The following is a 23855-nucleotide window of genomic DNA, read 5'->3' on the forward strand; positions in this document are numbered from 1 at the left end:
ATCGGACATAATTATGGCTATTATCATATCTTTTCCTGGTGCTGCACTTTACTATGCTGTCTATGTAGTTCCTCTGTTCCTACTCTATCTTGCCCTCAATTATTTCTACAATTCCCTAAACGTCTTTCCGGGACCTTTCTGGGCGCACCTGACTGATATTTGGCGATATATCGATGTGAAGGGTCGGCGTCCTGAACTTACGCATATAGCTTTACACCGCAAGTATGGCGATATCGTGCGCCTGGGGCCACGCACTTTGTCCTTCGCGGACCCAAAAGCAACGAAAGTGATCTACGGTCTAAACAAAGGATTCACCAAGGTAATTACATGCCGACCCCTGCAATATGCACAGCTTCTAATTGAGATGCCAGTCCGAATTTTACCCAGTACAAATGACCGTTTCTAAAGGCGAGCCATTACCATCGCTGTTCTCTACGCTGGATGAGACATTCCATGCGAATCTCCGCCGTTCTGTCAATCATGCGTTCTCAATGAGCTCATTAGTACAGTATGAGCCCATGGTCGATGAGACGACGGAAATTTTCCTCGATCAAACAAGCCGACTCTTTGCTGATGGATCCACGGTGTGTGATTTCGCACGGTGGCTACAATTCTTTGCCTTTGATGTTATTGGAAGTATTACTTATAGTAAACGCCATGGATTTATCGAGAAAAACGAAGACATCGATGGAATCGTCAGTTCCCTGGCAAATATCTTCGATTATTCTGCCCCTGTTGGTCAAATGCCATGGCTAGATAAGCTATTTTGGAAGAATCCAATATTTGATCTTCTTCAAAAATTGGGCTTATCAGATAATTCTCATCCTGTGGCCATCTTCGCAAAGCACCGCATGGAGGAACGTATGTCAGCAAAAGTTGATGTAACGGGATCAAAGGATGACCTTCTCACAATGTTCCTCAAGGCGGGTGAAAGCCGTCCAGATTTCATGACAAACAAACGAATCCTTACCATGGCCGTCTCTATGGCATTTGCCGGGTCTGAAACAACCGCCATCAGTATTGCAGCCGTGTTCTACTACTTACTTAAGAACCCGGAGTGCATGACACGGGTTAAGCAAGAGCTGGATGATGCCGTGGAGAACGGTACGATTGTGAACCGCCCAACAGGACTTGTCTCATGGACAGAGTCGCGACAGCTCCCCTATCTCGATGCCTGTATAAAGGAAGCTTTCCGGATGCATCCCGCTGCGGGACTTCCGCTGGAACGTGTTGTTCCTGCGTCAGGGTTGGAGATCTCCGGTCATTTCATTCGAGGCGGAACAATCGTTGGTTGCAGTCCCTGGGTTATTCACCGTCGTCAAGATATCTTTGGTCCAGACGCGGACGTATACAACCCGGATAGATGGCTTACTGCGCCGCCGGATCAAATAAAGGCTATGGATGGAATGATGCTCCAGTTTGGTGCCGGTTCGAGGACCTGCATTGGGAAGAATATTTCTCTAATGGAGATTTATAAAATTATACCCAGTTTTTTGCGGAGGTTTGAGGTATGTTCCCCTTTTGTTTTTCTACGCGAGGTGGATATTACTGCTGCTAACTAATTTTGATAGGTACAATTGGCACATCCTGACCAAGAATGGAAACTGTGGAATGCATGGTTTGTACGCCAACACAACTTCAAGACGATTTTTACCCCGAGAGACATTATAGTATAATTTAGCATTGTTCATTCATCATCTTAAGTATTGCAACGTGAAAGCTTTTATGTTTTTATTGTATTACCAAATGCAATTTCTCGTGGGTCTCAACAGACATCCTTCTCAATGAACAGACTTTTCATGCCCTTTGCAATATAAGCATACATTCTAGGCAAATAGGCAGATAAGTAGATGACTGCCTACCTAGGTTAGCAGGGTAAACCGTCTACGGCACAAATAACTATCTTGGTCAGATGAACATGTTAAATCGTAATTTTATATAGCTCAACTCTAGTATACAATCACGATGGTACAAGTTATAAAAGTGCTAAGTCTGAATCAAACCAACAATAGGAGAAGTCTACATAGATGTCCAAACGTACGGTGCAATGTGAGTTGAGATTGTTGAAGAAGCAAAAAAGATAAGACTAAACTATGGAATAGGACAGTTGAATATGAAAGGGGAAATAATTCAAGAGAGATCAATCACCGCTCCCCATCAAACTTCCTGCCTTCATATCCTGGAAAATTTGCGAAAGCTCCTCCATGGGCACCGTCTGTATATGGACCTGAACGACTCCCCGAGCAGCGAGGTCCAACACCTCAACGGCGTCAACACGATTTCCAACGGCCGACCCCGTAATTTTCAATTGCTTCGCAATTAAACCCCCAGGAGAAGCGCTAGCGATCGGCTTTTGTTCACCTGCTGGAAGCCCAACGCAAACCAGAGTACCGCCGAATCTTAGAAATTGAACCCCTTGGCTGTAGGCACTATTGGCAGCGGTACAGACAATGACAGTGTGAGCCCCAAGTCCTCCAGTTAGAGATTTGACGATGTTTGAAATCGCCACGCCGTTATCATCTGTGGGAAACTGGGAAATATCCACAAAATGTTCGGCATCTGAGTTCTTGACCAATTCGGCTTTTTGTCCTTGGTCAATGCCGATGACACGCAACCCCATCCCCTTACTGGCAATTTGAACTGCCAGGTGTCCCAGTCCACCCCCTGCACCAGAAATGACAACCCACTGACCAGGTGCGGTCATGCTGCGCTTAAGAGCAGAATAAGCGGTAAGTCCTGCACAGAGACCTGAGCGGACTCTACTTCGTCTGGGATCCTGGTCACGTAATTTGCAGGACCCAGGACATATTGTTGGAAAGTACCAGGAGTGTAATATCCGGACACTTTCTGGTTAAAGCAAAGGCTGTCCGATTGCTTTTGACACGGTTCTGCGTATGTTTCAGTAAATCCAATGCAGATCGCTGAGGTAGAATCTCACCGCAGTTTCCACAAGCGCTTGCGACCCATTTTACACCAACTCTATCCCCGATCTTTATACCCGAGCTCCCTGTTCCTGATCCCAGCTTCACCACACGACCAACTCCTTCATGGCCGCCAATTTGTCCTTGTGGAGTCGGTGGAAGGCCCGCCCACTAACCGACTGGTTAGTTGAATCGACAATTCGGGTATTTTCAAGTGGGCTAAACCAACACTGTTTGTCATGATATCAAGGTCGGAGTGACAGACGCCAGAGTGGGTCCTGTAGACGGGTTGTGAGCGGTAGAAAGGGATGGGGATATATTGCGTACTTCAACTCGATCAATGGACAGAACTTACAAGTTTATCAGAACCTCATCTGGGCCCGGCTCGGGAATATCAGTTTCCACAATATCGATAGACACCGATCCGGGCGAGTTGTAGATAGCAGCTTTCTGCTCCATCGGGAGTGTTGGTGGGAGAACCGTCATCTTGGTCTATGAGGAAAATAAAAGAAGGAAATCCAAGACGTAGAGAGTAGAACAATAAATAAAAATCTAAGTGCTAATCCATTATGTGACTATAGGGAGGACAGTTTTATATAGATATTGACCGAGTCATATTAGAACCAGCGGAAGTGCCCTCCAAGGGGCCCTCGCAACTGACAAATATTAAACAAACGGGAATATCCCCGAACATAAACTAAAGCATTACGTTAACTTGGGCATGTGAGCCCTTTCAGCAGTATGATGCCGATTGCTTTTGTGTATGTGCCATCCAACATGAATATGGTGCCGAGGATGGGGCGATCGCTTCTATGCTCCCGACAAAACACGGACGAATGAGCAGCGAAAGGAATTTATGCAAGATAGTATATAAAATATATAAAATCAGGTATACTTCAGCAATTTCTTAACCTCTATTACTACCTCCCATATACAATGCATGGTTCATTATATTTTCCTAGTCATGGCAAATCTATCCCACGATGCCTCCATGAACGGAGCCCCTCCACAAGTGAAATTCCCCAATACCGAAACATTCCACGGCTTCAACAAACCCCCTCGTTTGGAAGGCGATATCTTTTACTGCGAGGTAGATGGAGAAATTCCCACCGATATCGATGGCACTTTCTACCGCGTACAGCCAGACCATCGCTTCCCTCCAATGTTCTCCAGTGACATCCACTTCAATGGCGACGGAAGCGTGAGCGCAATTCGCATCGCCAACGGCCGAGTGGACTTCAAGCACCGCTATGTTCAAACGGACCGCTACAAAGCTGAAAGCGCAGAAAGAAAATCGCTTTTTGGCAAGTACCGGAATCCATTTACAGATAACCCATCTGTAAAGGCAGTCATCCGGACAGCAGCCAATACAAACGTGTTCTTCTGGAGAGGGGCTCTACTGGCCACAAAAGAAGACGGTCCTCCGTTCGCAATGGACCCAGTTTCGTTGGAAACAATCGGGCGTTATGACTTTGACGGCCAAGTGCTATCTCCGACCTTTACTGCGCATCCAAAGTTCGATCCGGTCACTGGAGAAATGGTCTGTTTTGCTTATGAAGCTGGTGGGAATGGAAATGACGCATCTTGCGACATTGTGGTATACACCATCGATTCTAACGGTAAAAAGACGGAGGAAGCTTGGTATAAAGCACCGTTTTGCGGCATGATCCATGATTGCGGGTTATCCGAAAACTACTTGGTTCTACCTATGACCCCTCTAAAGTCCTCCCTCGATCGGATGAAGAAAGGAGGACGGCACTGGGCATGGGACCCAAATGAGGACCAGCTTTACGGCATCGTACCAAGAAGAGGCGGAAAACCGGAAGATATTGTATGGCTCAGAGCAGATAATGGTAAGACAACAATTTGTTATCTCTTTTTTTCTTTCTTTCGAATGAGCTAACATACGAAAATTCAGCTTTCCATGGGCATGTAGCAGGATGTTACGAGAACGAGGAAGGGAAAATCCTTTTCGACCTCTCTGTTGCTTCGGGAAACGTTTTCTTCTTCTTCCCCCCAGAGGATAAAATGGCTGGGACGGTGACAGAGAGAAACAAAACCGCGAATGAGACTGTTCGCTGGATATTCGATCCCAATTTGAAGAGTGACACGCGCGTCACGCCCTCCGAGGTCATGAACACCGTCAATGGCGAATTTTCACGCATCGACGACCGATTCGTTACAAAGGAGTATCAGCATTTCTGGCAGGCGTTGAGCGATCCAAGTCGGCCGTACGACTTTGAAAAGTGCGGGTCACCCGCAGGAGGTTTATTCAACTGCTTGGGTCATTTCACCTGGGATAAGAAAGTCAGGGATATATATTGGGCGGGTCCAACAGCTACCTTCCAAGAGCCCACTTTCATCCCGAAAGATAGCGGCATTGAAGGCGACGGGTATATCATCGCTTTCCTCAATCACCTTGATGTCTTACGAAACGATATTGTGATACTGGACGCCCAAAATCTGAAGGACGGTCCCATTGCCACTATTCATCTACCATTCAAGTTACGCCTGAGGCTTCATGGAAACTTTGTCGATCACAAAGACATAGCAGCATGGCAGAAGTGACGACAAGAAGGGGGTGATATTGGAACCCTGCGTGCCACTCCCATGGCAGAAACAGTTTGTCTCTCAGTGACGGTAGCCTGCGGTGATGATATAAATGGAATCAGTATTGGCAACATATATTTCTTAGGATCTTTTTGTTACTATGATCGCAATAAATAAAGGATAAACCTGCATGGCTATCTCCTGTTCGATTTCCCGAGTTATAATATTGTTGTGCCCAAGTAAAGTGACTAGCAACATCAGACCCGGCCTTCCCTTATTAGCAGGAAAATAGTAGTTTAGGACCAATCAAGTGTGGGATTCAGTTGCCTATTATTTAGCCCTCAGAAGGTCTCTCCTAATTTTGAAAAAGAGGAATGAGTATTTGGTCTACGTAACCGGCAAATATTAAATTGTTGGTGCCGGTGCCTTAGGAGCTGTGAGGGGTGTTGGTTATTCTTGGAAGCACCTAGCAGGCCAGATAAGTACTATCTAAATGAGAATGAGCGGCGTCCAAGTGGGCGGCGTCCAAGTGGGCGGATCCGCAGCGGCATACGAAGGCTATTCCTACCCCCGCTATTATTCTATAAAAGTAACAGACAAGGCCGAAAGGAAATTATACGCCAGGCAGAGGATCGGTGAATTACTTCCGTTGCCCAAAGGGCTGCTACTTCAGCTGCACAAATGGGAAATCAGAAATTAACATCGGAGATAATATAGCACACAGCAACTGAAATAGCGGGGAAGTAAAAACGGAGAGCGGAGTCCGCAACTATAAATGCACCTAGAAGCACGTAACTACGCAACGTATCCCACAGGCATACGAGTAGGTAGTTACTCGAGCTGTTCAGCATCCAAGAACTAAAACCTCTTCACAGTGGAAATTTTTATGCAGGACATTTACACCCAAAACTAAAACGCCCTATCAACATGTCATTTGACATATTACATGTAGTCATTGGGCTTGCCATTGCTCTTGGATTCTGGAACATATCTCGTGCCATTTATAATCTCTTCTTCTCTCCGTTGAGAAAGGTCCCAGGCCCTTTTCTGGGCCGCTTTTCGCGTTTCTGGGAACTAAATGCCATTCGAACAACTGATCTTAGTGAGACCTATATACGATTACATGAGAAATATGGTCAGAAAGCTCTTTCTCGAATTCTGAACCCCTTATCGGCTGACTGGAGACTAACTTGCATTAGGACCTGTCGTACGCATTGCGCCGAACCGCTATAGTTTCAACACCCCCGAAGCTTTGAAGGCCATATACGCATCAACTGGAGGATTCGCCAAGTCGGACTGGTACGCAGCGGCCGGTCATCCAGATCGGCCGAATATCTTGAACATGCAAGATACGCGGCGTCATGCCGAAAATAAGAGAAAAATTGTCGGCTTATACACCATGTCGACCATGGTTAATTACGAAGGGGCTGTTGAGAAGATGAATGTTGTGCTAATGCGCAAGTTCCGTGAATTCGCTGAGACGAAAAGGCTCGTTCGGCTCCCAACTTTCTTACAATATTACGCCTTTGATATCATTGGCAATATCACGGTCTGTCTTCTCGGGAAGTTTCAAAAGCGAACATATGACTCTAACAACATCACAGATGGATAGAAATTTCGACATGATGGAAACAGAAGGGGACCGCACTGGGTTCCTGCAGAAGATCAAAGTGGCCACCGAACATCAGATGACCTTTGGTCCCTTTCCTTTCTTGCATGTTATACTTGCCAGGCTTGCCGCGTTGTTTAAACTGAACGATCCCCATGTTGAGTTATTCCGGTTCATCGCAGAATCAGTTCAACGGTTTCGTCAGATCGGCTCTGAACCCAATGAGAACCCAAAGTCGGAACCGTTCCTCGCCAAACTTATGGATCTGGAACTGAAAGAGAAAGTTGATCTAGGATCGATTTTTAGTTCCTGTGGTTCGAACATTATTGCTGGGTCTGACACTACGGCCATCACTCTAAGTGCTGCTTTCTACTACGTATACCGAAACCCGATAGTTCTCAAGAAACTCCGAGGTGAGATCGATGCGCACGAACGCGCAGGACTCTTGTCGAATCCGGCTGGATTCACAGAGGCGCAGCAGATGCCATATCTACAGGGAATAATTAAGGAAACGCTTAGGATGCATCCGGCCGTGGCCCAGATGCTACCACGAGAGGTTCCGAAAAACGGTGTTGTTCTGAATGGATATCATTTTCCAGAAAAGGTATGTAAAAAGGTTACTATACATTACCGGTCGTGTTGTCGATATTAACTCTTTTGTTCAGACACAAGTCGGCATTAGTGCGTGGGCACTGCACTATAACCCCGAACTGATTGATTCCCCACGAGAATTCCGTCCTCAAAGATGGATTGGGGATGATGGAAACAAACCGCTAAGCTCAGCCTTGAATTTTGCGGTTCGTGAAAAGCACGATGATCCATTTTGCTATGCGTAAATGCTAATGGCGGTTTTAGTTCGGCGGTGGCTCGCGTGTCTGCCTTGGTAAAAACATCAGTCTACTTGAGATGGCCAAGGTCATCCCTGAGGTAGTGCGCTATTTCGATATTCGCTTCGAAAAGCCTGGTCAACCGTGGGAACTTGACGTAGGCTGGTTCACCTGGTCGTCGTATAAGTGCTGCATTGAAGAGAGGGAAACTGTGCAGGACTAATATTCAAATATATAGACGTTTTGTCGACCTCTTTGGGGATTATATAGCGTGTCACATATCATCCATGGATATACCTTCTTTTCTCTTACACTATGGCCCTAAGCGGAGCATTACCCTTTCAACGTTCTGATATTAACAAAGAGTTTGTGGCTGGCACTAGTAACTATGTCCTATAAATTGTAATAACCTGTAATATCGAATGCAACACAAACACCAACCAACACCAACATTTAGACTGCAGCATGGAGCTGACGTTCTTAGGGCAAGGCTGAAATGCGGGATCAAATCATTGGATATCATTGCACACGAACTCCCCCAAGTCATGTTAGCTACAGCAGCCAACGGAAATATACATAAATAGTGAAACACAGTCTTACTTGTCCTATCACAAAAATAAGCTGAAAATACACCGCTATCATATCCCTGCATGTACATGTATCTACCGGTTGACCGCAGGGACTACAAACAGCAACGAGTAGAGAGCTAGGTTTCGTGCTTTTTTTTAAAAAAAAAAAAAAAAAAAAAAAAAAAAGGAAATCAGTAGAAAAAAATACTAAAAATGACCCGATTACTGTGTCAATAAGTAAATATCTAGCACATTCTCCTGGTATTGTGTAGATGATAGTAGAGAATCACCATGGAAACGATGAGGAAGTGTCATCGTCACATCATTCACATCAGCTAGAAGCATCCAGAGCTTGTACAACTACTTACCTAGGTACATTCGACGTATATAAGTAATAAATTAACCAATTGCTACCCTGGTCACCCTATAATCACACTATATACAGTCCCTGTTAGCTGCCAGCACAGCAAATAAAGAAGAACAAACGATACATCGCTCCCTAATACTTAATAAGCCGTCCATTCCCCCATTCCCTCATTCTTCACTATCTTCCTTGTTTTTTTTTTAAAAAAAAAACATCTTCAAACCCATATTGCCACCTTTATCCATCACCTTATTATGAGTGACAGTCGGGGTCGTGGACGTGGTGATCGTGGCCGTGGTGATCGAGGTCGGGGTGCCGATCGAGGTCGCGGTCGCGGGGAAAGTCGCGGTGATTTTGCCTTCCGCCCAGCCGGTAGAGGCGATGGAAATCGTGGAGATTTCCGAGGTGATTTCCGAGGCCGAGGTGGTGATAGGGGTCGTGGTGACTTTAGAGGAGGTGATCGAGGTCGTGGCCGAGGTGGAGGTGATTTCCGCGGTCGTGGTGATTTTCGTGGTCGTGGTGATTTCCGCGGTGGCCGTGGTGGTGGACGTGGAGGTCCTACCAACTTGGGTCCACCTATCTTCAGGTTTGCCTCTCACTCTTGCCTATTACTCATTGAACAAATTTAATCCGTTTGCCTATAGACAAGGCGAACCTATCCCACCTCCTAACACCACCGTTACCAAGACCGAAAATGACCTTGCCAAGGCTCTTACTGTGAGCGGCCAGAAGACACCCAGACAGGCAAAATATCCCGAGCGTCCTGGTTATGGCACAGCTGGCAGGCCGGTGACTTTGTATGCAAACTACCTGCCGCTGACCCTGCCGAACAAGCGGCTGTTCCGCTATCATATTTCCATTGCAGCGGACTCTGCTGGCCGATCTGCCCCTGTGGGCAAGAAGGCCCGACACATTGTACGTCTGCTGTTGGAGGAACACTTCCCCCAGCAAAAGAACAGTATTGCGTCGGACTTCCGGTCTACCCTAGTCTCATGTGTCAAGTTGACAGAGGGTAAATTCGATGTGCGATACAAAGAGCACTTGGATGATGACTACATTGATCCTCCCCGGATGCACCAGGTTACCTGCCAGTACACTGGTGAGGTCAATCCTGCCGACTTGGTTAACTACCTGACCTCCACCAATGCCGGTGCCATGCTTGAATCCAAGTCTGAGATTGTGGCTGCTCTCAACATGATCATGGGCCACCACCCCAAGACGGACGACCAGGTCGTCTCTGTCGGAGCCAACAGACATTACAGTCTACGTCAGGATACCATGGAATCATTCAACCTTGGCGGTGGCCTATCTGTCCTGCGTGGATTCTTCGTCAGTGTGCGTGCCGCGACTGCTCGTGTGCTCTTGAACGTCCAGGTCAAATATCTAGCCTGTTACAATGAAGGACCTTTGGCCAATGTGATCCAAGGCTACAACAGCAGGAGCACTTATCGTTTGGAGAAGTTCCTCAAGAGCCTACGCGTTCGCATCACCCACATCTCGCGCAAAAACAGTCGCGGCCAGCCCCGGCCTCGCATCAGGCCTATCTATGGCCTGGCCAGCCTTAGTGATGGTCGCTCGTCGCCCAACCCACCCATTATTAACTCCCATGGCGCTGGTCCCCAAGATGTGCAATTTTTCCTAGCTGAATCTAGCCCTAAACCCGTCGCTGCGCCCGCTGTGCCCGAGTCCAAGGGAAAGAAGGGAAAGAAAGTGCCCAAGGCCGGTCCTGCGGAAGCAGGTCGCTACATCACCGTTGCAGACTTCTTCAAAAAGGGTCCGTTGATCTTCACATTCCCTCCATCTTTTTCTTCGACTCCCTTCCTCCTCGTGTTATGCTGACTTTCCTATTAGAGTACAACATGGTTTTGAATGCAAAAAACCCAGTGGTGAATGTCGGGTCTCGTGACAGACCTGTCTATGTCCCCGTTGAGGTCTGTGAAGTTGAGCCTGGCCAGCCAGCTAAATCCAAGCTTTCTGGCGATCAGACAGCCAGTATGCTCCGCTTCGCCGTCATGGGTCGAAAGCCGGGTCAGAACGCCCAGTCGATTGTTACCAAGGGCGTGGGTGTGCTGGGCCTTGGCGAGCCCCTGAATGCCACTCTAGTAAGAATTACCTCGCTCCGAAGACCTTGTCAAGATATCTAACCTTCCTTTTACAGTCTGATTTCGGTGTTAACTCTTCCACTGAGTTGATCACGGTCCCTGGACGCGTTCTCCCCGCCCCAAATGTCTACTACAAAGACGGGAAGAAGATCAAGGAAATCAGAACTCAATTTGGCAGCTGGAACATGCGCCAAATCCAGTTCTCCAAGCCTGCGGCCATGAACTCCTGGACTTATCTCTACATCGATAAGCAGGGCTCCCGCCCAGTTTTCCAAAGCCCAGATCAGCTTGAAAAGTCTCTGCAAGCTTTCAGAAAGACACTCAGGGATATGGGAATGGCCGTGGACGCCCACAAGCCCGGAAAACGTGTTGTCCTGACCGGGAAGGGCGACGCCAACGAGCTCCAGCAAGCCGTCCTCGATCTGCAAAAGCAGCACAACCCAGTCTTCATCCTGGGTATTCTCTACACTAAAGACACTGGCATCTACAACTGCGTCAAGCAAGTCTGCGACATCCGCTGCGGAATCCGCAACGTGAACGTCCTCGCAGAAAAGCTCATCAACTCCAACGACCAGTACAACGCCAATGTCGGCCTGAAAATCAACCTCAAATTAGGCGGTGCCAACCAAGCCCTGCGCACCGCCGACCTCGGCATAATCTCCGAAGGCAAGACAATGCTAGTCGGAATCGACGTAACCCACCCATCGCCAGGCTCCGCCAGCACAGCCCCCAGCGTAGCAGGTATCGTAGCCTCCGTCGATGCAACCCTCGCCCAATGGCCCGCCGAGATCCGCGTCCAAGGCGCCCGCCAGGAAATGGTCGCCGACCTAGAAACCCTCCTCGCCTCCCGTCTCCAGCACTGGCGAAAACTAAACAGATCCCTCCCGGAAAACATCATCGTCTACCGCGACGGCGTCTCAGAGGGCCAATACAACAAAGTCATCGACGAGGAACTCCCCCTCCTCCAAGAAGCATGCAAGAAAACCTACCCGGCAGACCAGACAAAGAAAAACCTCCCGCGTCTCGCCATCGTCGTCGTTGGAAAGCGCCACAACACCCGCTTCTACCCAACAACAGAACGGGATTCGAATCGCGAGAACCCAATCCCCGGAACCGTCGTCGACCGCGGCGTCTCCGAGGCCCGAGACTGGGACTTCTTCCTACAGGCTCACTCCGCTCTCCAGGGAACGGCCCGTCCGGCTCACTACTTCACCGTCTGGGACGAGATATTCTACCCCCGTCACCCGGCTAATAGCTCCGGCCCCGGCGCGGCTGATGTCCTCCAAGACCTCACTCACAAGATGTGTTACATGTTCGGTCGTGCGACGAAGGCGGTTAGTGTCTGTCCGCCGGCGTACTATGCCGATCTGGTTTGTACGCGTGCTCGGTGCTTCTTGAGTGACCTGTTCGACCCTATGTCGCTTGATCATTCTGGTGGTAGTATCAGTGGCACTGATGGCACGGCGGATATGTCCCGTATGGTGGATGTCAAGATCCATCCTAATATTGTGGAGACTATGTTCTACATCTAGGTTGAATTTGTGGTTTGACATCTATCGGATATCTATTATGCGCGTTTGCGTATCTTTTTTGGAATCTATTTGAAATCTATCTACATGATTTGAATTGAATTTATTTGGTGGTGGAAGTGGAAGTGGAATTGGAATTGGAATTGTAACAATTTGGTGGAGGAATGAAGGATATCACATTTTGGACCTGGAGAACCTACTTACATTCGCTCGCTCAGCCTTGGTCTTTGGAAAATGTCGTTTGGGGTATTCTGTCTCGGTCAGCTTCGACATTTGGATATCGGATATTGACATCTAGTTTACTATTTAGAGTAACTTAGCTGTGAGACGCAATTGAATCTTCAAACGATGACATCTATAATACCTTAGTAGACGTTACTATGTTGTTCTAAGCTACTTAAAGTAGAAGAGGGTTTACTGGAAGAATCAAAATCAAACACTATAAATTAACAGATAGACGAATCCCGCTCTCGTGGAAATAAACTTGTACACTAGTGACATTTGAGGGCAAGATACAGAAAGGTAAAAAGAAAGGTAAAAAGAAACGGCAAAAGAAGATAGACAAGAAGGCAAATGGTTGAAGGTAGTACACGCAGGCCAGGCATTCCACACTCGACTCCAACTGCAAGTTCCAAGCGCGAAGTAAATGGGAAGCCATGGGCCTCTTCATTTTTTTTTTTTTTTCTATGATTTTGCAGTTTCAAGGACAATGTCCAAAATTCATGCGGGTATCGATACATAGCTCGTGATCGGAAAGAGTCGGCCGTTGCTTGTCGTATAAACGGGAAGACGGAGCTTAAACGATTTCTCCGCTGACAAAAGATACATATGTAGTATCAAAGCTAAGCCTTAGACCAGCGCAGGCTCACTTAGTTCTCTCCATGGTTCCAGCTGGGCTGGTTGTGGCCGAGAGGGTTGCGCTGCGCGGTGGCATTTCTCCTAACTGGCTCAGGGGACTGCTCGTCATAGTTACCCCAGTGTGACTCCATCGACTTGTTGTGCGCGGTGTGTTTTTGGGCAGGCGGCAAGGGAGACTGCTCGTCGTAGGTATCCCAGTGTGACTCCATCGACTTATTGTGCGCGGTGTGTTTTTGGGCAGGCGGCAGGGGAGACTGCTCGTCGTAATTATGCCAGTGGGACTCCATCGACTTATTATGCGCAGTGTGTTTCTGGGTAGGCGTGTTCCCCTTGGCAGAGGGCTCATCCGCCAGCTCGAATTGCGAAACGAAGTTCTTGTTGCGGTTGACGACGTTGCCACCTGTTGGCAGGGCCTCGTCCTTCTTCTCGCGCTCGGAGGCCTGGGGCTGGCCCTCGTCGTCGAAGAGACGGTTCTCGTAGAGACGCTTGCCGCGGCCGCCGAATGAGCTGATGATCCGTCCGTCGTCCTCGGATTCTTCATCGGTCAATTCGAAGTGACGGTCTGCGTCGCGACGGGGCTTGACCACATTTGGCTTGCCTTGGGGAGATCCATCGCCATCTTCGTTATCGCCGAAGCCAAAGTGGCGGCGTTCTTGTCCGCGTGGGGCGCGTGAGACCTTGACAGGGGTCTCGGCATCGTCGAAGTCCCAGTGGGTTGCGTGTTTGGTATTGGCCTGTCTGACTTCTCCCTTTGTCTCGCGCTCCGAGTTGTCGCCGCCAATCTCGAAGTGGTTGTATTTTCCAGGGGCGGTTTTGTAATAATGACGGTCTTCGTCGACGGGCCCTTTGCTGCCGCCATTTTCTTCGCCGATCTCAAAGTGGCTGTATTTTTTGGGGTCGGTTTTGTAGAAATTACGGTCTTCGTCGACGGGCCCTTTCTCGGCCTTTTCGTCCGCTTCGTCGACTGGGGGAGCCCGGCGCTGGGGCTTCGAGGGGGAGTCAGGCAGATGATCATCCTTCACGAAGATATCGCTGAAGTTGCGCGTGGCAGGTCGCCCAGACGAGGGCGCAAAGGGAGGCACATAGGCGGGGGCCTTCTTGGTGGGGGACAGAATCTCATTCAATGAACCCGCTCCGTAAGGGTCTTGGGTGTATTTCTTGCTGGATGCAGCTTTGGGGGTCTCCTTGCTCGGGGAGAGGAGCTCGGTCAGGGAGTCGGCTGAGTAGGGATCTCTGATGCGGCGCTTGCCTGGGGATGAAGAGCGAGTGGGGAGCTTGGTCTCCGAGTTCTGAGAAGCAGGCTGCGAGGGTGCCAGACGCGCTGTCTCGGCGTTTTTGAGGAGACGGAGCTGATCTTTGCCATCACGAACGGGCCATTGGCGTCCGCGCGCTCCAATAACTTCGACTTGCTTCAGCAATGAGGCTTGATCCCAGTAAATGCGGATCTGCTTGATCAGTTTATCGGCGTCGAAGTGGACAATGTGAACCTGCAGGATGATACATTAGCTTCCGATAACGCGACGCGCGTCGGAGAATTTACCGTGGGGAAGGTCGCAACACGGTCGGCCAGGAAATTATCGTCGAGCGAGGGGAGATAAACCCCACCACCCTCAGTGAATTCGAGGGTTGTCTCCATGTCTAGACATAGTGAGTCTGATCCTTCAATGGCGCTGATGACCTGGTTCGATTTCGTCTTGACCACCTTCGCGTTCTTCAACACATGAGTGATGACGTTGTCGGCCTGCTCGAACTTCGTCGTGGTAGGAACATAGATAATGGACACATCGTCGGCCAATTTAGCAGACCTGGGGTTATCCAGGAACCGCTGGTATTCGGTCTTGAAGTAGGACATTGTCAACCGTCTAGGGACAGGGGGGAGTTGAAAGGAGGAAGATATTCCAGAGAAGATAGCTACTCTAGAATACTCTAGAAGCAAGCTAGATGAGATTGAAGTTACAAAGAAACTATTTTTTTTTTCAATTAAGAAGAGAAGAGAAAGAGAAGAAAGAGGAAACGGTTCGTTCTACGAGGCCCAAGTGCGGGAGTACAACGTTCAAAATAATATAACAGGGGAAACGCTAGAACCGGTTAGTCCTCGGTACCTTGCATATATATTCCAATGTCAAATAATAATGAAAAAAACTGGAAAATGCATAGAAAATGCAAATAGAAAACATCCCTGAAATAATCTGAAAACACGCCAGTGTTTCACCATACGGGGCCTAGGCTTGGGGCTTGGCTCGTCTCTCCGGCAACTGGAGAATCTGGAGAATACAACTTACACTTTAAAGGCTTCGGCCTCTACAGGGGGTATGGATTGCAAAGGGTTAGACATGCAACTTAATGCAATTGTACATTTCAGAGAAATCAAATGCCCCTCAGGCGGTTGACACAATCTCTGGTGGGCCGGAAGTCATTTCAGCTGCAATGCCGATCCAAACCGGGCACTCTCGGGTGGGAGACATGATCGGTCTTTCATTGAAGTATAGCCATTCAAGTCAAAAAAGGTATGGCATGTGTACCGAGCAGGGACTTGTCAAACTCCAGCTCCTGACCGGCCAATTCTTTTTTCCCCTGTGAGGCAGTAAAGCCATCCAAGCACTCGCCCTATCTTCGGGGATCGATAGATAGCATGGTAGATTATCGTATTGGTGAAAAGGGTGGGTATGTGTTGCAATCGTGTCTCGTTACAAAGGTCTATTAAAGGAAACCGCGTTAGAAAGGTCATATGTGCTGGGCGCAGTTCGAATGACTTACCCAAGATAATCCTCCTTGATGGTGCCAATGGCATTGATAGCTGCCACGTCAGGTTTGACACCGAGAATCTTCAACCGCAGACTGGTTCCTTTCTCGATCACTTGATCGGCATGATCAGTGTATTGCGGCGGCACGGTGTTGGGCTCCCACTTAATATCGGAGGGGATGTTCTGATAGGTTGTCAGCAGTGAAACTCAGAGATCCAAGGTCAGAGCAAACAAAAACATACCTTTCGCGCAATGAAGACAGACAATGGGCCCGCCAGGGTGAAGATACCGGTAGGCTTAACGGAGGTAACAATGGCATCGACCTAAGCTCAGTCAGCAAGAATTCCCAAAGGCCACAACCTCGAATCCCAAGCGCATACCGTCTCACCACGGAACGGCTTCCAGATGATCGCACGATATCTGATGGTGTATTCCGCCTGTCCGATTCCAGGCATCACCCGCCCTTCGCCAATATCAACCATGTCCATGACACAGATCACAAAGTGATCACCTGTGCACCGTCCCTCTTCCTCCTCGTTGAGTCGACCGATGAGGTACTCTCGCATGTTGGGTCCGAAATAGGACGGGTGCATCGAGATCACCTTGGTCTCTTCTTTGAGGAAAAACATCGTCGCGGTTATGGTTGGATGAAAATGCGCTAATGCCGAAGTGCGGAGTGCGGAGTGGAAAGATTCAAGTCGCTTTCGGGGACAGTGATGCTGTCAATCGAGGTCGAGGGACGGCGTTTTCGACCACGCGCTCATGACCTGCAACGGTAAAAGCACAAACAAGATGTGGCTGCCAGAAATGAGCGAAATGAGATCCGAGTACCCGTGGGAGTGGCAGAAATTGTATCTGCCTTGGATCTTGAACGAGGAGGCAGATACAGTTGCTGCAGGCGCAAGCTTTCCCTTCGTAAGAGCATCTCCGGTCTGGTGGGCCAAGTTTGGGTGGGTGGAGTCACGTGGTACGATTCTTGATCGGTGGGAAGTTGACTTGATATTTGCACGTTTCAAGTCATTGAAACTTCGTTTTTCCTTTAATAGGTTACGTTCTGGAATAGGTGGTCAGTAGTGCGCTTGACGATACTTTATCCTTGGCCAGGTGGAGGATTGTTTCTTATATGAAGAATGATTGGATGATCTATAGCAGACCAGAGATGTTTGACGACATGTACAGAAGTAAATAACGAGCATTGCTGGCTTTGGGCCTTCGGTTTACCTTATACTCCCACTTTATGCTATATATATCCTTGTCCGGTTGGTTTTGACTGATGATTGTGTTTCAATTTTAGGTTGAATGCATACCCTGACGCTATATATATCCGGCTGTTAGTATCTTAGATTTCGACATTTATCTTGCATCCGAGCTTTAAATTAACAAACTGGAAGGCCATACATATGTACTATCTTTATTCGATAGCACTGAAGATCCCATAAAAAAAAAAAAAAAAAAAAACACCTGAGCCTGAAGAAAAATATAGTCCAAAGCATTACCGGAACATTCCATACTAGACATTACAGTATTATATAGTTAACGATCAGTTTAATGAGAGACGGGGGAGGTCCTCAATCATAAGTACATATGCAGATAACCCATTACTTGCAGTACAGGACATCCTAGAAAATTTATAATGTAGATGGTCTGATAGGTCTGTGTATGGTGGTTGCCACACCTGAAGCCAATGTATGCCGTTACGATGCCAAGACCCAACGTCCTCAGCGACCACATGACGCCAGGGCCAGTGTCTTGAATATCAATTGCACCACTCAACGCTTTCCGATAAAAAGATGATGCCACTTGCCTGATCTCATCCCCCGCAAAACTCTTCCCCCAGAATTCCCCATCTTTTTGTTTCCTACCCGGAAGACCTGGCAAGATGGCGCTTAATCTTGAGAAACAGTTGCTCTTCGTAAGCATCCACATCCAACCTTGGAACCCCCGGAACGACGATAACTGACTGAGAACTAGTACGGAGCGTACCATAGCAATCCCGTACATCGGCCTTATCCCCATCGCCAATAGCGCACACTTACTAACAGCGCAGGTCAACGTTGCAATCCACATCACCTGCGTCCCAGTCCTACTGTTTACCGGCATCGTACTTGTATGTGAACCTCGGCTTTTTCCAACCAAACAAGACATCCCCAGTTCACAAAGGTACTAACCGTGACTCCCAAGGCCTGCAACTGTCCGCCCTTCTTTACTCTCCCGGACGCCATCCAGATCGAATACCTGCCGGCAAATGCCGGAACAATCGGCGCCCTCATCTATGCCACATTTTATGTCCTCCTAGAGCCCATAGCCGGTGGCCTACTCGCACCCGCTGTGATTACATCTGCATACTACGGAAACTACTTCCTCAGCACACACGGCAGCATCGTGAACTACTGGGCCGGGGGAATCCACATTGTGTCATGGCTGGCGCAGTTCATCGGACACGGCGTGTTTGAGAAGCGTGCTCCGGCCTTGTTGGATAACCTTGTTCAGGCTTTACTGCTTGCGCCGCTGTTTGTCTGGATGGAGGTTCTGTTCTTCTTCGGATATCGCTCGGAGCTTAAGAAGCGGTTTGAAAAGGGCGTTGAGCTGGAGATTCTGAAGTTCCGGAAGGAGGGGAATGAGAATGGCAAGGGGAAGGGTAAGGTGGCCCAATAAATGCTGACTTGTGCGTACAGCATGCAGCAAGGGGAGATATTGTTCGCCAAGACCGGGTGCTCTACTCCGTATGTTGTTCTCGGGTTGTCTTGGCTGATGTGGAAAGCTTTTGTAGCTTCATGAGCGCGTTGATTCATATATCTGTTATTAGCAAAGCGATTGATTATGTCTTTTTTCCCTTATGCTTTTGCGAGTGTTAATTTGCATTGCCTTTCGGCCAATTTGGGATGTACTTATCCCTTTCCTGTGGAATAGGCGTTGATGTTTTTCGGTCAATGGTGATTTTATTGCATGGTAGTATTATATATCATACTAGCAAATATACAGACATGAAAATAAGGAATATAATAGCATACATAACAACCAAAACTACCACCAAACATGCACCGTCTTCGGTTGCCGTGACGAAAGCCATGACATAAGCGATTCACCTGACCAGGAATTCCGCCGATCCGAGAAGAGAAAAAAACGGAAGGACAGTGGCCCGTGGCACACTCTTCCGGTCGGCAATGTCAATGGAAAGTAACTCATTATGACCTTGTAGAATATTTTAAAAAATTTGGAGAATTTATAGAAATCATATAGAAACAAATAAAAAAAACAAAATAGAGCATTGTAGCAATAATAAAAGTGTAACAAGATACACCGTGGCCTCACACTAGGGCCACCTCGGAGGGCCCAGCGTCCGAAACGGTTTAGCGCGAGTCCTGAGAATCCAATCCTCCCCCCGACGACAAAGCTCTCCCTCCCGTCCACAATCCTCTCTCCTCTCCCGTTCTCTCTCCCCAATTACATCTCTCCCTCAGAGAATTCATCCTCACATCCTCTGAACCCCCTTTCACAATGTTCAGAAACGCTCTGCGGTCGTCCAGCCGCTCCGTTGCGGCCGTTTCGGCCACTGGCCGCATCGCCTCGGTGAGTCTATCCCATCCCAGCCGCCTTCGTCCATCGCCAGTTCGACATCCTTCATCTCAATCTTGAGCTCGATCGATGCTCATACCTCATCCTACCTCGACAACGATATTTCAACAATGGCTCGGACGCATTGTCCTTCTCTGGGATGGTCATTAACAGGTTTTTCGTGCATTACAGGTCCGCGCGGCTGCTGCCGGTCCTCTCAACGGCGTTCGCTCGTACGCTTCCGAGGCCAAGGCTACCCCTACCGAGGTCTCCTCCATCCTTGAGCAGCGCATCCGTGGTGTCTCTGAGGAGGCTGGTCTCGCTGAGACCGGTCGTGTTCTGTCGGTCGGGTACGTCAATTCTCCCTAGGCGGCTGGGGGCGCGAAAAAAAATTCGGTCCCCGGCTACAATTGCATCGAATCCGCCATTGTTTATCAAAAACCGACAAAATACCGATACAGAAACTAATTGAGCTTTGAATAGTGATGGTATCGCCCGTGTCCACGGCATGTCCAACGTCCAGGCTGAGGAGCTGGTCGAGTACGTGAACCCCCAAAGTCTTGGCATTATACAGACCCGAAAACTAACTCATCTTCAGGTTCGCCTCCGGCGTTAAGGGTATGTGCATGAACCTCGAGGCCGGCCAGGTCGGTGTCGTGCTTTTCGGTTCCGACCGTCTCGTCAAGGAGGGTGAGACCGTCAAGCGTACCGGCGAGATTGTAAGCACTCCAATCCAACCCCTGGGTTCATTCTGATAGACCCTGAATCCATCAACCCCTTGGCAACATTTCTAACACCACCCCTAGGTCGAGGTCCCCGTCGGCCCCGAGCTGCTCGGCCGTGTCGTCGATGCTCTCGGTAACCCCATTGATGGCAAGGGTCCCCTTAACACCAAGGAGAAGCGCCGTGCCCAGCTCAAGGCCCCCGGCATTCTGCCCCGCCAGTCCGTCAACCAGCCAGTGCAGACTGGTATGAAGTGTGTCGACTCCATGGTCCCCATTGGCCGTGGTCAGCGTGAGTTGATCATTGGTGATCGTCAGACCGGTAAGACCGCTGTCGCTCTCGACACCATGCTCAACCAGAAGCGTTGGAACAACAGCAAGGCCGCCACCGAGGAGGAGAAGCTCTACTGTATCTACGTTGCCGTTGGTCAGAAGCGTTCCACCGTCGCTCAGCTCGTCAAGACCCTTGAGGAGCAGGACGCCATGAAGTACTCTGTCATCGTCGCTGCCACCGCCTCTGAGGCCGCTCCCCTGCAGTACATTGCTCCCTTCACTGGCTGTGCTATGGGTGAGTGGTTCCGTGACAACGCCCGCCACGCCGTCATCATCTACGATGATCTGTCCAAGCAGGCCGTTGCCTACCGTCAGATGTCTCTGCTCCTCCGCCGTCCCCCCGGACGTGAGGCCTACCCCGGTGATGTCTTCTACCTGCACTCTCGTCTCCTCGAGCGTGCCGCCAAGATGAACAAGACCCACGGTGCTGGTTCCTTGACTGCCCTCCCCATCATTGAGACCCAGGGTGGTGATGTGTCCGCTTACATTCCCACCAACGTCATCTCCATCACTGACGGTCAGATCTTCCTGGAGTCCGAGCTGTTCTACAAGGGTATCCGTCCCGCCATTAACGTCGGTCTGTCCGTGTCCCGTGTCGGTTCCGCCGCCCAGGTCAAGGCCATGAAGCAGGTCGCCGGTTCCCTCAAGCTGTTCTTGGCTCAGTACCGTGAGGTCGCTGCCTTCGCCCAGTTCGGTTCCGATCTCGATGCCTCCACCAAGCAGACCCTTGCCCGTGGTGAGCGTCTGACCGAGCTCCTCAAGCAGAAGCAGTACTCCCCCATGGCCGTTACCGACATGGTTCCCCTGATCTTCGCTGGTGTTAACGGTCTCCTCGACACCATCCCCGTCGACAAGATCCTCACCTGGGAGTCTGACCTCCTTGCTCACCTCAAGAGCTCCCACCCCGAGATCCAGGCCACCATTGAGAAGGAGGGCCAGGTCTCCAAGGAGACTGAGGCTACCCTCAAGAAGGCCATCTCCGCCTTCAACTCCACCTTCAACGCATAAGTGAAGAATTAACTCGGATGATCCTTCGTGGTCGGCTTTGTTTTCTTGACTCTATGTGTATAGACAAGATAGCCTGTACAATTTTGAGCCCATTGTTTTTCTGTTCTTCTTGGTGCCGGTGCCTGGCAGGAGATCCCAGTCTGCCCCTGGATGTAGCGATGTAATTATCTGCATGATCCTGGGGGGCGGACCAAGGATTTCCAGTAGTGCTGTTCGAGCGAGAACTAAAATGACTTTGGTCTGCCAAAATGTGATTATATCCTGTACGTTTAGATTTTATCCGCGCATCGGGGCGCGAGATGGGTGGACGACCGTTCTAATTCCGTCTGGTCTCCTTATGCTCTCCATGTTGGACCGCAATTATTTTCATTTGTTCAACCGTTTATACTGTAATTGTAGACTGTAGCTTTGTAGCTTTGTTTTGCACGACTCCTAAGGGATGTATTCGCACGTGTCGGATGAAGAGGGCGAGAGGTATGCCTCAACCGAACAAAAACCCGAATCCATCTACATTCCAATCCACTAGAACAATGATTATAAGCCTTGGTTCTATCAAGATTCTCATGGCTATTCTATAACTCCTATATCATCCAACAGACACGACGGCAGTAGAGGCCGAAACCGGCATCCGATCTGTTATCGATAAGCGATCAAGATTTTCCCGGAGATCACCAAGTCCCCCGCGTCCGAGGACCTTCACCATTCTCTCTGTTACTGATTATATTGTTATTATCGTCCTATTGCCGTCATGTCTGCCCCTACCGATAAGCCCCCCTCCTCCTGCAAGGTGATGTTGAGCAAGAACGTTGCCAACCGCCTCCTCACCGAAGTTCACGAGGGCCTCAAGACTCTCGAGAAGCCGCCTCACTTGGTCGGCCTGTTGGCCAATAATGACCCTGCTGCACTGACCTATGCGCAGATGACGCAGAAGACCTGCGAGGAGAAGTGAGTGTCTACATTATTTTGACATTATCCGGCTTCAATGGCTCCAATTGCTTCTTTGGTGGGCTGAATGGTGGGGGTAATTAGTATGATTCATACATACCCCTCGGCCAAAAAAACAAACCCAAAACACAAAAAAGCCAACCAAACGAGTCCAAAAGCACAGCCAACACTACAATCAAAGCAACCTACTAACGCAATGCCTTCCTCAGCGGTTTCAAGTACTCCATGCGCCAAGTGTCCCGCGACGACATCGAACAAGCCATCCTGAACGCAAACACCGACAACAACGTCGACGGCATAATCGTCTACTACCCCATCTTCGGCACCCGCCAGGATCAGTACTTGCAGCAGATAGTCGATGTAACCAAAGACGTCGAGGGCCTGAGCCACCGCTACATCTTCAACATGTACCAGAACATCCGCTTCCTGGACGGCGAAGCCAAGCGCCAGAAGTCCATCCTGCCCTGCACCCCGCTGGCCAACATCAAGATCCTCGAGTACCTCAACATCTACAACACCATCCTGCCTTACGGAAACCGTCTCTTCGGACACACTATTTGCGTTGTGAACCGCTCTGAGGTTGTTGGTCGTCCGCTTGCTGCTCTGCTCGCTAATGATGGCGCCTGTGTTTACTCGGTTGATATTACTGGTGTGCAGAAGTTTACTCGTGGTGAGGGATTGCAGAAGAAGACGCATGAGATTGTTGATCTTGAGGGCAAGACTTTGAAGGATGTTGTGCCGCTTTGTGATGTCGTTATTACTGGTGTGCCCAGTGATAAGTACAAGTTCGATACTAGCCTTCTGCGTGAGGGTGCTGTTTGTGTCAACTTCTCTAGCGAGAAGGTATGTTTTCTTTTGCGCATTTGAGTCTGGTGAAGAGGTTGTGGTTGCTGACTATTTTGTTATAGAACTTCCCCCACGAGGTCCGAGACAAGGCCTCGCTCTTCGTTCCCTCTATTGGAAAGGTCACCATTGTTGTTCTGTTGCGGAACTTGCTGGTATGTTTCATCACTTCACATGCTCAGTGGTTCTTTGAAACATCATCTAACATGTCAAATTACAGAGACTCATCCAGAACAAGCGAATGGACGATGTCAAGCCCGCCGAGGCCACTGAACGTCCTGGCACCCTTGAGGCATCATCATAGGTTGCTCACTACTGATTGAAATTTCGATCTCGATGGCTATGCCCTGAGCTGGTCATTCCGTAAAAAATTATA

The 23855-nt window shown here is 49.1% G+C and overlaps 11 protein-coding genes across 11 annotated transcripts; 8 read left to right on the plus strand and 3 right to left on the minus strand.

Moving 5' to 3' along the window:
* Positions 1 to 13: 13 nt before the first annotated feature.
* On the plus strand, positions 14 to 1676 carry N7455_008796 (cytochrome P450; the record flags this gene model as incomplete). Its single annotated transcript, XM_065605977.1, has 3 exons — positions 14 to 319; positions 372 to 1508; positions 1572 to 1676. The coding sequence occupies 3 exons, from the start codon at positions 14 to 16 to the stop codon at positions 1674 to 1676; spliced, it is 1548 nt and encodes a 515-aa protein (XP_065460926.1).
* Positions 1677 to 2140: 464 nt separating this feature from the next.
* Positions 2141 to 3407, minus strand: N7455_008797 (zinc-dependent alcohol dehydrogenase; the record flags this gene model as incomplete). Its single annotated transcript, XM_065605978.1, has 5 exons — positions 2141 to 2710; positions 2764 to 2888; positions 2939 to 3092; positions 3151 to 3199; positions 3277 to 3407. The coding sequence occupies 5 exons, from the start codon at positions 3405 to 3407 to the stop codon at positions 2141 to 2143; spliced, it is 1029 nt and encodes a 342-aa protein (XP_065460927.1).
* Positions 3408 to 3885: 478 nt separating this feature from the next.
* On the plus strand, positions 3886 to 5489 carry N7455_008798 (carotenoid oxygenase family protein; the record flags this gene model as incomplete). The annotated part of the gene is made up of 2 exons (XM_040961683.2): positions 3886 to 4774; positions 4840 to 5489. 2 exons carry the CDS (start codon positions 3886 to 3888, stop codon positions 5487 to 5489), a joined length of 1539 nt encoding a protein of 512 aa, XP_040807887.2.
* Positions 5490 to 6398: 909 nt separating this feature from the next.
* On the plus strand, positions 6399 to 8130 carry N7455_008799 (cytochrome P450; the record flags this gene model as incomplete). Its single annotated transcript, XM_065605979.1, has 5 exons — positions 6399 to 6573; positions 6671 to 7020; positions 7076 to 7684; positions 7746 to 7877; positions 7936 to 8130. 5 exons carry the CDS (start codon positions 6399 to 6401, stop codon positions 8128 to 8130), a joined length of 1461 nt encoding a protein of 486 aa, XP_065460928.1.
* Positions 8131 to 9094: 964 nt separating this feature from the next.
* Positions 9095 to 12474, plus strand: N7455_008800 (putative RNA interference and gene silencing protein (Qde2); the record flags this gene model as incomplete). The annotated part of the gene is made up of 4 exons (XM_040961678.2): positions 9095 to 9426; positions 9485 to 10614; positions 10692 to 10942; positions 10999 to 12474. 4 exons carry the CDS (start codon positions 9095 to 9097, stop codon positions 12472 to 12474), a joined length of 3189 nt encoding a protein of 1062 aa, XP_040807886.2.
* Positions 12475 to 13340: 866 nt separating this feature from the next.
* On the minus strand, positions 13341 to 15181 carry N7455_008801 (uncharacterized protein; the record flags this gene model as incomplete). The annotated part of the gene is made up of 2 exons (XM_040961697.2): positions 13341 to 14816; positions 14870 to 15181. 2 exons carry the CDS (start codon positions 15179 to 15181, stop codon positions 13341 to 13343), a joined length of 1788 nt encoding a protein of 595 aa, XP_040807865.2.
* A 472-nt stretch (positions 15182 to 15653) lies between these two features.
* On the minus strand, positions 15654 to 16748 carry N7455_008802 (DNA-directed RNA polymerase II subunit RPB7). Its single transcript, XM_040961705.2, has 4 exons — positions 16454 to 16748; positions 16316 to 16396; positions 16087 to 16256; positions 15654 to 16026 (listed from the first exon to the last, which is right to left on the minus strand). Exons 1-4 carry the CDS (start codon positions 16700 to 16702, stop codon positions 16017 to 16019), a joined length of 510 nt encoding a protein of 169 aa, XP_040807850.1. The 5' UTR covers positions 16703 to 16748; the 3' UTR covers positions 15654 to 16016.
* Positions 16749 to 16865: 117 nt separating this feature from the next.
* N7455_008803 (uncharacterized protein) lies at positions 16866 to 17136 on the plus strand (the record flags this gene model as incomplete). Its single annotated transcript, XM_065605980.1, has 2 exons — positions 16866 to 17040; positions 17120 to 17136. The coding sequence occupies 2 exons, from the start codon at positions 16866 to 16868 to the stop codon at positions 17134 to 17136; spliced, it is 192 nt and encodes a 63-aa protein (XP_065460929.1).
* An 816-nt stretch (positions 17137 to 17952) lies between these two features.
* On the plus strand, positions 17953 to 18728 carry N7455_008804 (2-hydroxy-palmitic acid dioxygenase MPO1; the record flags this gene model as incomplete). The annotated part of the gene is made up of 4 exons (XM_040961691.2): positions 17953 to 17985; positions 18045 to 18068; positions 18121 to 18180; positions 18255 to 18728. 4 exons carry the CDS (start codon positions 17953 to 17955, stop codon positions 18726 to 18728), a joined length of 591 nt encoding a protein of 196 aa, XP_040807862.2.
* Positions 18729 to 19571: 843 nt separating this feature from the next.
* On the plus strand, positions 19572 to 21691 carry N7455_008805 (F1F0 ATP synthase subunit alpha; the record flags this gene model as incomplete). Its single annotated transcript, XM_040961671.2, has 5 exons — positions 19572 to 19643; positions 19821 to 19978; positions 20112 to 20168; positions 20227 to 20347; positions 20435 to 21691. 5 exons carry the CDS (start codon positions 19572 to 19574, stop codon positions 21689 to 21691), a joined length of 1665 nt encoding a protein of 554 aa, XP_040807879.1.
* A 748-nt stretch (positions 21692 to 22439) lies between these two features.
* On the plus strand, positions 22440 to 23783 carry N7455_008806 (methylenetetrahydrofolate dehydrogenase (NAD(+)); the record flags this gene model as incomplete). Its single annotated transcript, XM_040961673.1, has 4 exons — positions 22440 to 22636; positions 22846 to 23479; positions 23545 to 23634; positions 23700 to 23783. The coding sequence occupies 4 exons, from the start codon at positions 22440 to 22442 to the stop codon at positions 23781 to 23783; spliced, it is 1005 nt and encodes a 334-aa protein (XP_040807869.1).
* Positions 23784 to 23855: the final 72 nt, after the last annotated feature.

This window comes from Penicillium solitum (assembly GCF_028829755.1).
Source record: "Penicillium solitum strain IBT 25940 chromosome Unknown utg000005l_segment0_segment0, whole genome shotgun sequence".
In the NCBI taxonomy this organism is placed as follows: domain Eukaryota; kingdom Fungi; phylum Ascomycota; class Eurotiomycetes; order Eurotiales; family Aspergillaceae; genus Penicillium; species Penicillium solitum.